Source organism: Oncorhynchus kisutch, linkage group LG10, assembly GCF_002021735.2.
Source record: "Oncorhynchus kisutch isolate 150728-3 linkage group LG10, Okis_V2, whole genome shotgun sequence".
Classification (NCBI taxonomy): Eukaryota; Metazoa; Chordata; class Actinopteri; order Salmoniformes; family Salmonidae; genus Oncorhynchus; species Oncorhynchus kisutch.
The window spans coordinates 50,410,769-50,421,575 of NC_034183.2; the positions used below are offsets into that span (position 1 = coordinate 50,410,769).

The window sequence follows — 10,807 nt, forward strand, 5'->3', positions numbered from 1 at the left end:
TGTGTTTCAAAATGTAAACTTTAATTCCATGTAAAATTACATGCTGAACCAATGGCTGATCATTTTTATACATTTCAACTATTGTTCAAAATATGCATGTTGTAAACCTCCAGAATGTATGAAGTCAATTACTGTTTTTTTCCCCCAGATGACTAAAATCATGCCCATTTTAAGTCAGTTAATTTGATTGGCAATCTTTTGTGCATTTAACAGGAGGTCAGCCATGTAAAAGGCTAGCTGCATTTTTTTAGATTACCTTGGTCCTTGAATGGACTACCGTAACTCCAAAACCAGCATTGAGTCTATTTGAAATTCAAGTAAAAAAATGTCACATATAAATTTAAGCTTCACATTTGTTGTAGAGTTAAGACAAAAGTATAAAAAAAAATGATACTGGCATTGACCACTGTGGTTAATCCAGCATGAAAGTGATCAGATGCTGGATATACACTGAAGAAATACCCGTTGAAATGTAAACATTGGCACAAGTCTCTTAAAGCACGATCTTGAAATGTTTGTATTTGAAACATATTGCTGAAATGTAAAAAAAATAAAAATAATTAAAAGCTCCAAGATGAAAAAGGGAAGCCACTCTATGAACTCCAGAAGACATTAATCTCTCATCATGTATTTCTTAAATTAGATTTTGCTTCAGGGCTTTCTAAGGGCCAAATCATAACTTGAGATCTGCCTTCAACACTCACATATCCCCCAATGACATCAATGCAAGGTGCACAGAGTGTGAGTTTTGAGCATGTACCTCAATTTGGGATTTGGCCCAAGCACAGTAGTGAAATCAACTACATGAGGGGGGTGAATCCTGACTAAATGTACAACCTTTTCCACCAAACAAACCTTCAGCAGCCAGTGTGCTGAAGGCAAGCTTACTGCAATTCTGCCAGATCCAAATATAACCACCGCAGTCTAACCCAAGATGCTCTCTGGCACTCAAAACAATGACCTACTGCACCAAGCCACACCACATCAAATTTACCACAAAACAGTTTTTCTCAATGGGAGGAACTGCTTATTTTAGCATGGTGTTCTGCAACCATTTATTTAGGCTTGGAAGAGGAATGTTGGGAGAGTTCATTCAGGATCCTGGGGGTGGCTGCTGGGGGGCTCCCCCCATTATCGGATCGTGGAAGGAGTCTGGAACGCGTTTGGCATACTCTACTAGCTGGTACGACTCCCTGATGTCTGAGAGACCGAACCAAAATACAATCCAGCTGCCGTTGACAAAGCTTCCGTCGCAATGCTTGAAGTACCTGAGGATAGGTGGAGAAAAAGACATTTAAAAAAAAGAGACAACCCTGTACACAGCAGTGAGTCTAGGTGTTGGTTCAGGCAGGGACAACTAGTATCCAAAACATCTACATTAGAAAGACAGAGCTTGACTTTTATTTTTAATTCACAGTTAAAAAATAAATAAATGCATTTTTTGGTAGTGAAAAAAAAAAACTTGACAAATTGCCCCACAGAATTGGAGAGAAAATCTTCTAGATACTCGCAACTTGACTCTGATACTTCAGCCATTATGTGGGGCCAAAACAGTCATAAGTCATGTTTCTTGTGTCCATTGTGCAGTGTCATGTTCTCCTCACCAGGGGTTGATGCGGTTGGTGGTGCGGGACCTCCAGAAAAGCTTGCCCAGGTCCTGCCTGATACACTCCCACAGGATCTGGCTGGTGCCCTCACCCTGCTTGCTGCTGCTCACCACAAACTTGTCCAGATAGGGCGTATCGCTGCTCAGAGGCTCCCTGGTGATGATGGCTGCTGCACTGTACCTGCAGGTGATAGAACATTCCATGTTGTGGTTTCTTTGAGACACGGGCAAGGTTCCCGTTCTTTCCCTACCCTTCTCCAGTAGCGTGGACTCGTTCACTCCTCCTCATGCATTGAAAATCATTGGGTTGGTGTAAGCATGGCTGGAGGAAGTTTCCTTCCACTGCCATATTCCTCACAACATTTTTTGGGGGTCATCTATGAGAGCGGATTGTACAAGTTTACACATCTGGAGAAGGGTAGAGAATCGATATGTAGCCACAGATCAGGAAAAGGAAAAAAGGATGCCACACATGAAGACGTGTGTGTGTGTGTGGGGGGGGGGGGGCTACCCTTCAGAGAGGTAGATGGAGTGGAGGCGGCCTTTGAGTGACTCAATGTAGTCCTCCCTCAGGTTCTTTTCGAAAGACTTGTTTATCAGGGCCAGTAGGCGGTCTAGGTCTATGTCATCCAGAGTGCTGTACCTGGCCAAACAAAAGGATAGAGAGAGAGATGGTAGTTGCACACAGTAATTGTAGTTGTGATTAACTTTGCATCACTTTTAACAGACCTGACAAGCTCAACTATCTATGACAAGACCCTTGGGATGACAGGCATCACCCGTCTCAAAGTCAGAATGAATTAATTGGCTGACGGGGGAAAAGTCACCTTTCCCCATGCCTAATTGCACACATGCAGTGCACAAAAGACTGAAGTCAGAATTGATCTTATCAAACACTATAAATCTGTAGTTGATATTTTTCTTCCTGCGCAAACCTTAACTTGCTAACTCTACATCTAGTTAAGGAGTTGTGGTTGTAGGAGAGTATTTGTTCCAATGTCCTTGTTTCACATCAGATAGCACAATGGCCATCTGCACGGGCTTGTCATGAGGGAGTACTCGGTGCACAGCCTGTGTGCGATTAGAAGTGGAAAATACCACCTGTGATGTGTGAACAGACACTTGTCTCCCTAGACTTATGGTTCCAGAGCTATCACTGTGACAGGTGAAATTATTGTTATGGTGCCGATACGAAAGGCTTAGTGAGGAAACTAAGCGATATAATGTCAGAAGTAAATGGCATGAGCAAGTAGCCTAACTGTTCCTGAATTTCACACAAAAAATTTGCACTGTGACGTCAATGGAAGAGTTTCCGTAATAGTCAGGTTAAACATGCACGACTCAAGATAGGAGGCTCCGCCCACAGTGAACACATCCAAGTTGAAAGCAAAATTGCAAGCTAACAGAGAAGAGAGTATGATAGAGAACTTACATATTTAGCTGGCTTATTTGATATGAATGGTTAACAATTCATATTTAACGAATAGTAACACTGTCCTGTTAGTGTCTGCGTTTTCATGTGCTCCACTAGTTCCCTGCAGCTAATCTGGACGTATGGTCACTAGAGACGGCTTGAGCTGACAAATTAGTTAAAGACTGATGTGGTGGGTGTAACCGAGATATCCAGGAGGAGTTTAGAACAATTCCTCATTGTCTCTAAATCATCCTTGCATCTGGGAAACTAAGCCAGGGAGGGGTTAAGACAACAACCCAAGTGCAGATAACGACAGGATGAACCCAGAGTGGCTTATGATGCTCCTTGGTCTGCATGAGAGGGGATTGAACCAACCATGGCTGAGCATTGCTAGTGTCAGCTATATATAGTACTCTGCATTTGTGTAAAGGTTAGGTTACTCGGTCGACCAGCCTCATTGCAATAATTAAATCGATATTAAATAAAGATGATTGTTTGAAGAAATGACCAAGTCTCTCGCAGTACTGAATTTCCACAACAAGAGACTGAACTACTCACTTGTGAATGGGGTCTCCATTCTTGAACAGTGTACCAGAACCTATGAAAACAGCAGGGGTGAAAATGAACAATTGTGTACACAAAGTATGTCAAGTCAGGAAGCACACATGCCACGATACAATGTTGAGGACAAGGTGAACTAGCTTGAAAAGTGAATTACCCAAGGACTGTTGAGGAGTCTGCCATTTCCTTGTGTCAGTACTTTGAGTGTACGGAATGGGATAAATCTAACCAGTTAGGTCAGTGAAGGATTGATTACCTGTCGTGTAGACTTTGCATGCAGTGACTCACATTTACATATCTGTGCTGTATGATAAAGAAATGGAGACACCCAGGTCAACGAGTGCATCTTTAAAACCTCTGCTGTGCTAAGGTCACTTCTCAAAATACACATCCTAGGACCTTAACATGACCCTTGGTTGGATTTCAGGTGTCACAGATACACATAGATGCCGTGCACAACATGAGCTGCATGCATGGACATACAGTCTACTACAGTGGAGGCTGCTGAGGGGAGGACGGCTCATAATAATGGCCGGAACGGAGCGAATGGAATGGCGTCAAACTATGTATTTTTTAAACTATTCCTCTCATTCCGCTCCAGCCATTACCGCGTTTCCGTCCTCCCCAATTAAGGTGCCACCAACCTCCTGTGGTCTACTACACCTCGAGGGCCAGAGTGTCTGCTGGGGTCTGTTCTTTACTTCAATTCAGCGAGTGATTAAGAACTGGGACACCGGCGGCCGTATGTATGAAGTGTCTCGGAGCATAATGAATACGATTATATGGACAGGAAGGACCTGATCCTAGATCAGCACTCCTACCCTATGCTAGATACATAAAAGCCCCTGGGAGATAAAAGGGAAGCAGCGGAAAGGGAGAGAGCAGGGGCTGACTCCAGAGGACTGAAGTTGCGGAACGCCTATGCCTGCCTTAAGGGGCCCCAAACTCTGCTCAGCAACATGAGAGGTGAGCCCCACATGCCATCAACAGCAGCAGTGACAGGTGCAGAGTGGGAGTGAGTGTGTAGAGAGCATCGGTTAGACATAGGGGTTAGTCAGTGGGGGGGTGGGGGGGGCACACACATACAGGTCTCCCTCACCCTTGTGGCTGAACAGCTCTGTGAGCATTGTGCTGGCAGAGGTGATAACTGCAGAGGACTCGCAGGGAAGCTGGTTCAGGAGCTGGGCGATGGTGCCCACCCTCCGACGCTCTGCCAAGCTCAGCCACGGCGCCCCCGACAGACTGGGAAGATCACCGGGCAGAGACACTAGATCCAGCACCTGATATGTGGACAGGAGAGTGGGACAGAAACACATCAAGGTGAACAAAATAAAGGAAACACTTGAGTAAATGAGGGTTCTGGCGGCTCGGTTATGGAGTGGGGTGCATTTTCCTGACGTGGTTTAGGTCCTCTCATGCCCTTGGAGGGAAAGGTAAACACCAATAAATACACAGCCCTTCTGTGTGATCACCTTCAACCTATGGTGAAGCACTTCTATCCTGATGGGAGTGGCCTCTTCCAGGATGACAATGCCCCCATCCACAGGGCACGAGGTCACTGAATGGTTTGATGAGCATGAAAACGATGTAAACCATATGCCATGGCCATCTCAGTCACCACATCTCAACCCAATTGAACACTTATTGGAGATTCTGGAGCAGCACCTGAAACAGCGTAATAGCCTACTGCTTCTAATGTACAGGAAATGTACGGACTTATCTGCTGTGAAAAGTCTGATGGGCCTACCTTCAAAGAGCAAAGAAGACAGCGACAAGCTCCTTAACTACATGCTGTAGGTCAAGTACCATGAACGCACGTGCATTGAGAAAATACTTAACCTCCAGCAATCTGCCACCCCCCCCCCCCCCCCCCCCCCCCCAAAATAACCCCAAATCAACCCACCTTGTGATTCTGATTGCGGAGGCCTCCCCAGCTGTTGAGGAACATGACTTTGAGTGGCTGCAGGACCTTGGAGATGGAGGCCGTGACATTCACCGAGTCCAGGGCCACCGAGCGGCCCGTGGTGTCCCGCCCCACAGGGCACACTAGGGGGATGGCCCCACAGTCCAGGCTCCACTGGAGCAGGCCTTTGTCCACTGCAATGGAGGACCCTGCACTGACAACACATAGGGCCGTTATTCCTCTTAAAAAGAAGTCAAAACAAACTAGTAATATCGTAATGCAAAGGAGGATAGGGTAAGTGTGGTAGGGGAGACCTGCTTCCTTGGGGTGGATCCTGCACCAGCAGCAAGGCCTCTGCACTGAAGAAAGGTATGACACTGGCTGAGTGGTGCTGTAGGACCTCTGTTAGGGTCTGGCACCGCTGAACGATATCAGCCCTGGAGTTGGAAGTAAACCCGTCTGGAGCGTCGTCATCCTCAGGCCGTGACAGTCCCATCACTACGACTGGCTTCATGTCCATCCGCTGCAGGAACGAGAGCCCAAACGCCAGACTCTGCAGCATCTCTCGGCTGTCGAATACAGATTTGTCCACCTGACATGAAGATAGATTTCAAATGTCAGTGAACAAGTGCTAGATATCAATAATTTATCAACTCATAAAAGGGCTAACCATGACGAGAGTTTCTTCTTCTTTCTGATTTGGTTTGGCGGATCGCATCCAACTTTTAGGCGCATACACCGCCACCTTCTGTACTGGTGTGTGAGGCCAGTCACAGCCTATCTACATTACATTCTTGATACGATAATAAAAAAAATATGGGAAAAGGTAAATCTTTGCAATCCCAAGTACTTCTCTGCTGCCTCAATCTTTATTTTCTGTGAATTCCAATCCATTTCCGCAGTACAGTTGACAACCGTGGCTATGAATGCTAAGAAACCCACCTTACTGAAACACATTATTCCCATTCCTCTCTATTGGTCTCTGGTTACTCACAGGAATCCTCTCAGTATCCCTCACCCTGTAACCATCTTCCTCTACTACGTCTGCATACAACACTTTCTGTACTACTATGACCATGGCAACCTCAACCTCACACCTCCCATCTCCAACCCTATGGGCACCCCCACAACTAACCACTCTCTCCAATGATACTTCACATTCCTCCTGCACACTTCTCACATCAAGGAATCTCCCTCCTACACACTGCTGTAACATGCCCATAAACTTGACACCTAAAACACTGTAGTATTTTCGGAACGGAATCTCTCACGGGATAACTTCCTAACTTGACCTTATCTGGCAAAGACTCTGCAAGACTGAGTCTTCTCCGTTTCCCCACACTCTCCCCCGGATATGCATCACACCAAGCGGCTGGCGTCGCAGACAACGGGACTCCTCCATTTCAACTGATCCCCCTTAACACTTAATGCCTCCCCGTTATCACTCCTTTCAACGGCACCCTGCTCTGGAAGGCAAAGCAAGTCACATTTCGTGTTCCTAATCGCGTGACCCGGAGCACCCGCTCCCTGAAGAAACACAAAATCACCACTAGTCCAATCACTTAATCTCACTAACTCAACAGTCCCCAACCTCTTCTCCACCCAACCTGACACCACATATGGATCAGCCAAAATGCAAGGATCCATTCTCTCCACGAATCACACTCCCACTGGGCCAGAATCATCCTTTGCATCCTCGCAACAAATTCTGCAGTCCTCACTGCAGGTACTACAGCCTTCCTCTCGTCAGGTTCCATCTCTGAGCTACTATGGGACGTATCCCTCTTTTTGCACTTGACGCCAACCTCCCTCACCACACTGCTTCCCTCTACACTGAGCTCCTTTTCTCACCACACTGCTTCCCTCTACATTGAGCTCCTTTCCTCACCACACTGATTCCATCTACACTGAGCTCCTTTCCTCACCACACTGCTTCCCTCTACACTGAGCTCCTTCTCGGTGGTCATCACTGCACCTGCCACCACAATTAATTCAGCCTCACTCTCTTCACGTTCACTTTCCTTCTCTAGCAAAACTTCTGTGCGATCCTCATTCCATATTCCCTCAAAACATAACCCAATTTCCTCCAATCCACCATCTTCTCCTTCACCAGATCTTCCAGAAGGCTTGTGCAATACCCCCACTCCATATTTACTCAGAATATGCTCCACTTTCTTCATTTCTTCTTTGTCTGCCATCTTCCCACAGAAGGATTACCAAGCGTTTGCTTGTCTTTTATAAAATATTTTTAATAATAATAATAATAATAATAATAATAATAATAATCTCGCAATATCCTAAAACCTTCCATGATGAGAGCTACTGGGCGTGTAGCAGAGCCGGACTGCTCATTAGGCAGGATAACGCGGCAGATTGACTAGGGCGGCATTTTCTGAGCTAAACTGACCAAGACGCACCTCCAACAACACATAAAACATCACATAATTCTGCCTAAAAACAATGACAATTTCTCTCAAGTGGCATGTTGGCTTTTTAGGTGAGAGCTGATGCCACCCTGTGATAAGCAGTGTCCGCTTTGTCAAAGGCAGGGATGCAACATATTTATCCTGTCCATTCCCAGCGCACCTCTACAGGGTGCTGTTGGAGAGACGCATTGCTGCGGCGCACCAACAACATTCTGTCCCCCCAAAAACATTATCTAACACAAATCATGTAACAGATATAGCCTGTGGTAGAAATAGTATGTGGCCTGTTCTGTAGCCTACAGGCTGGAGATAAAAATGTATGACAATGTAATGAGATGGAAACTTTATACATCATGCAGGTATCTCCGGTCAAATAGCCTAACCTAAATGGCACCCAATTAATAAAAAACAATGCTCTGACATGTTAAACATATCCTAAAAACAGGACAGGTCAAAGTAAAATGGACACTATGGAATCAACAATCAAATGATTTTATAAAGCCCTTTTTACATCAGCAGACATCACAAAGTGCTATACAGAAACCCAGCCTAAAACCCCAAACAGCAAGCAATGCAGATGTGGAAGTACGTGGTTAGGAAAAACTCCCAGCTACTCACAACTGCTGTTCAGGAGTTGCATCCAGCGGGCTAAATTGTCATGATCAGTGGCTTCAAGTTTGTAGCCTTACATTTTTTTACGAGCTGATCATAGTGAAAAATAAAACTATTCTGCATTTCCCGCTGTGTAAACACATTGCAAATAGGCTCAGAATAACTCCTCCTGATAAAGTTGGGTAGCTGATATAAATTACATATTTGAAAAACTTTCATTCATCACTGAAAATAATTCCGATTTCAACATCTGGAAAATACATATTTTAAACATAATTTTGCTTACTGGGACTATTCTAGTAGAGGAGGCAATTTGATTATTATCGGCAGTGTCCAGTACCGGCCCTGATGTAACGGTCTTATTCCAGATACACTAACACACCTGATTCAGTAACCAAGGTCCTGCTGAGTGGCTGATTAGAATAAGGTGTTCAAGCAGGGCTAGAACAAAAGCCTGCAGGCAGTACACCCAGTAACTCTTCAGGAGGAGGGTTGGCCACGCCTGCTCTAAAAGTGGCTGACTGGTGAACTTATCCTGCTCTTGAGCTACAGTCACCTCACAATGTCAAGAGGTACACTCCTCCTGCCCATAAAGCTATGCAGCGCCAGCGATTTTTGCTAGCGACTATTGTTTCTAAGGTTTGTGTGTAGCACATGAGCATTGCGCAGAACGTTAAACGGAGGAGATATTTGCCTATGTATGAGCTACTAGTTACAGTTAGCTAGTTATAGCATAATTAGAATTGGATAGGTTATCATGAGCTTTTTAGTTAAACTTGTTGGACAGATGCCAGGCAGTAACTAGTTAAATTCTGACAGCTGTACACAATTATTAGTTCGCTTTAATCACGCTATTCCGTTTGACAGTTATTTTCATTCATTGTTCCCCTATATTTTTTTTGCAAGTTACACTGGCATTAGCCTAACTTGTTAGCCACTTACCTCGAGCACTGCAAATGCTGGCGCTTGTGCCAAACTGGCTCTCTGAAATTGGGTCAACCAGTACCGAGCTTCTCGAGGGTCTCCACCAATTTCATTGAGAAACGCTTTCACATCCCGATAAATTAACGTGCGGTTTGACAGAACGTAGCGGTCAGAGGCTGAGAAAGAGTTAGGGAACTCTTGCTGGGCCAACGCCGGGGTTTTGCCTCCCTGGCCGGCCGCCTTTGAACTCGCCAAGCGTCGCTGAAGTTTTAACATTCGCCGGTGACATGTGCTCGGGACAAGCCCCGGTGAGGGGTTCGTCAAGTATTTACCAGCCATTACCATGACTCTGCAACTGGAGGTACCACTGTTGACTTTAGCCATGTTTGCTGGCTAATACCGGTCGTTTTATAACTAGCTAAGTAACTAAACTGGTTCTACACCTCCAACACGCCTAAAACTATTACTGACAGACAGGATTCAGGCAGAGGGATTTAAGTAGTGTAGACGACGGAAGGACGGTACTCAAAAGGTGTGGTTGCCATAGACACCACTCAGCTTCATAAAAAGAGGGTCCGTTCTAGGTTCAATCCAACTCCAGTTGTGACGGTGATTCGCCAAGATAAAGTACGTTTTATTTCAGACATTCACCGTTAGTCTATTTAAATGTTGACAATGTCCATTCCTCTCTGATTACTACGAAGGATATATATATATATATATATTTTTTTTTTTGACTGGGGTGAATGTGCGATCGCTAGGGCCCTTGAGTTTCCCAGTGACGTGGTTAATTCCACCAATTAAATGGTTTATATTTTGTTTTAAAATACAATCATAACCTTTTAACTGAAGTTCATCCAAATGTATTTAATATGTACTGTAGCCTAAACTGCATGGTCTCCCGGGTAGTAGTGGGAAGATCACACAACATATCATCTCGTGAATCCAAGTTTACTTCGATATGATGGCTATTATATCAATATTTGCGCATAAAGGCGTTTCCACCGCAATTTTTGCTCACATAATTAATTTTACGACACAAAAAAAATCCCGCCCTGTCGAAAGAACAAATTGTCAGTCTGCATTTATCAAATTGTACCGGCATATCCTATTTCCATCAGCCGGGTCGTGACTTTTCAGTCATCAGGGTAATTCATCCGCATGAAGTGGTTGGATGGAAACCTCGTTATAAATATCAAAACAAGTGCACGTTCTAAAAACATCTGGCCTACTTCCACAACCTTTGATTTGCATACACAGTGAAGTATTCATTTTATAGAAATAATTGATCACATAAATTGCATTTAAATCTCTATGCTATAGCTTTTCCATGGATTATCGTAGAAACATCAAACTAAATC

General features: G+C 44.7%; 1 protein-coding gene across 1 annotated transcript; it reads right to left on the minus strand.

Moving 5' to 3' along the window:
• Nucleotides 1-10,040, minus strand: nags (N-acetylglutamate synthase). The gene is made up of 8 exons (XM_031833884.1): nt 9,465-10,040; nt 5,799-6,076; nt 5,485-5,698; nt 4,681-4,861; nt 3,579-3,618; nt 2,118-2,249; nt 1,605-1,787; nt 1-1,268 (listed from the first exon to the last, which is right to left on the minus strand). The coding sequence occupies exons 1-8, from the start codon at nt 9,828-9,830 to the stop codon at nt 1,094-1,096; spliced, it is 1,569 nt and encodes a 522-aa protein (XP_031689744.1). The 5' UTR covers nt 9,831-10,040; the 3' UTR covers nt 1-1,093.
• Between the last annotated feature and the right edge of the window lie 767 nt (nt 10,041-10,807).

What these genes read in the sequence shown, in the direction of transcription:
- nags (XM_031833884.1), bottom strand. Translation starts at nt 9,830, where the DNA reads ATGGCTAAAGTCAACAGTGGTACCTCCAGTTGCAGAGTCATGGTAATG. An exon ending in AGAGCTGTTCAGCCACAAGG is followed by an intron (nt 3,619 to 4,680) that starts GTGAGGGAGACC and finishes CTGTTTTCATAG; the next exon opens with GTTCTGGTACACTGTTCAAG. An exon ending in TCCATCTACCTCTCTGAAGG is followed by an intron (nt 1,788 to 2,117) that starts GTAGCCCCCCCC and finishes TATCACCTGCAG; the next exon opens with GTACAGTGCAGCAGCCATCA.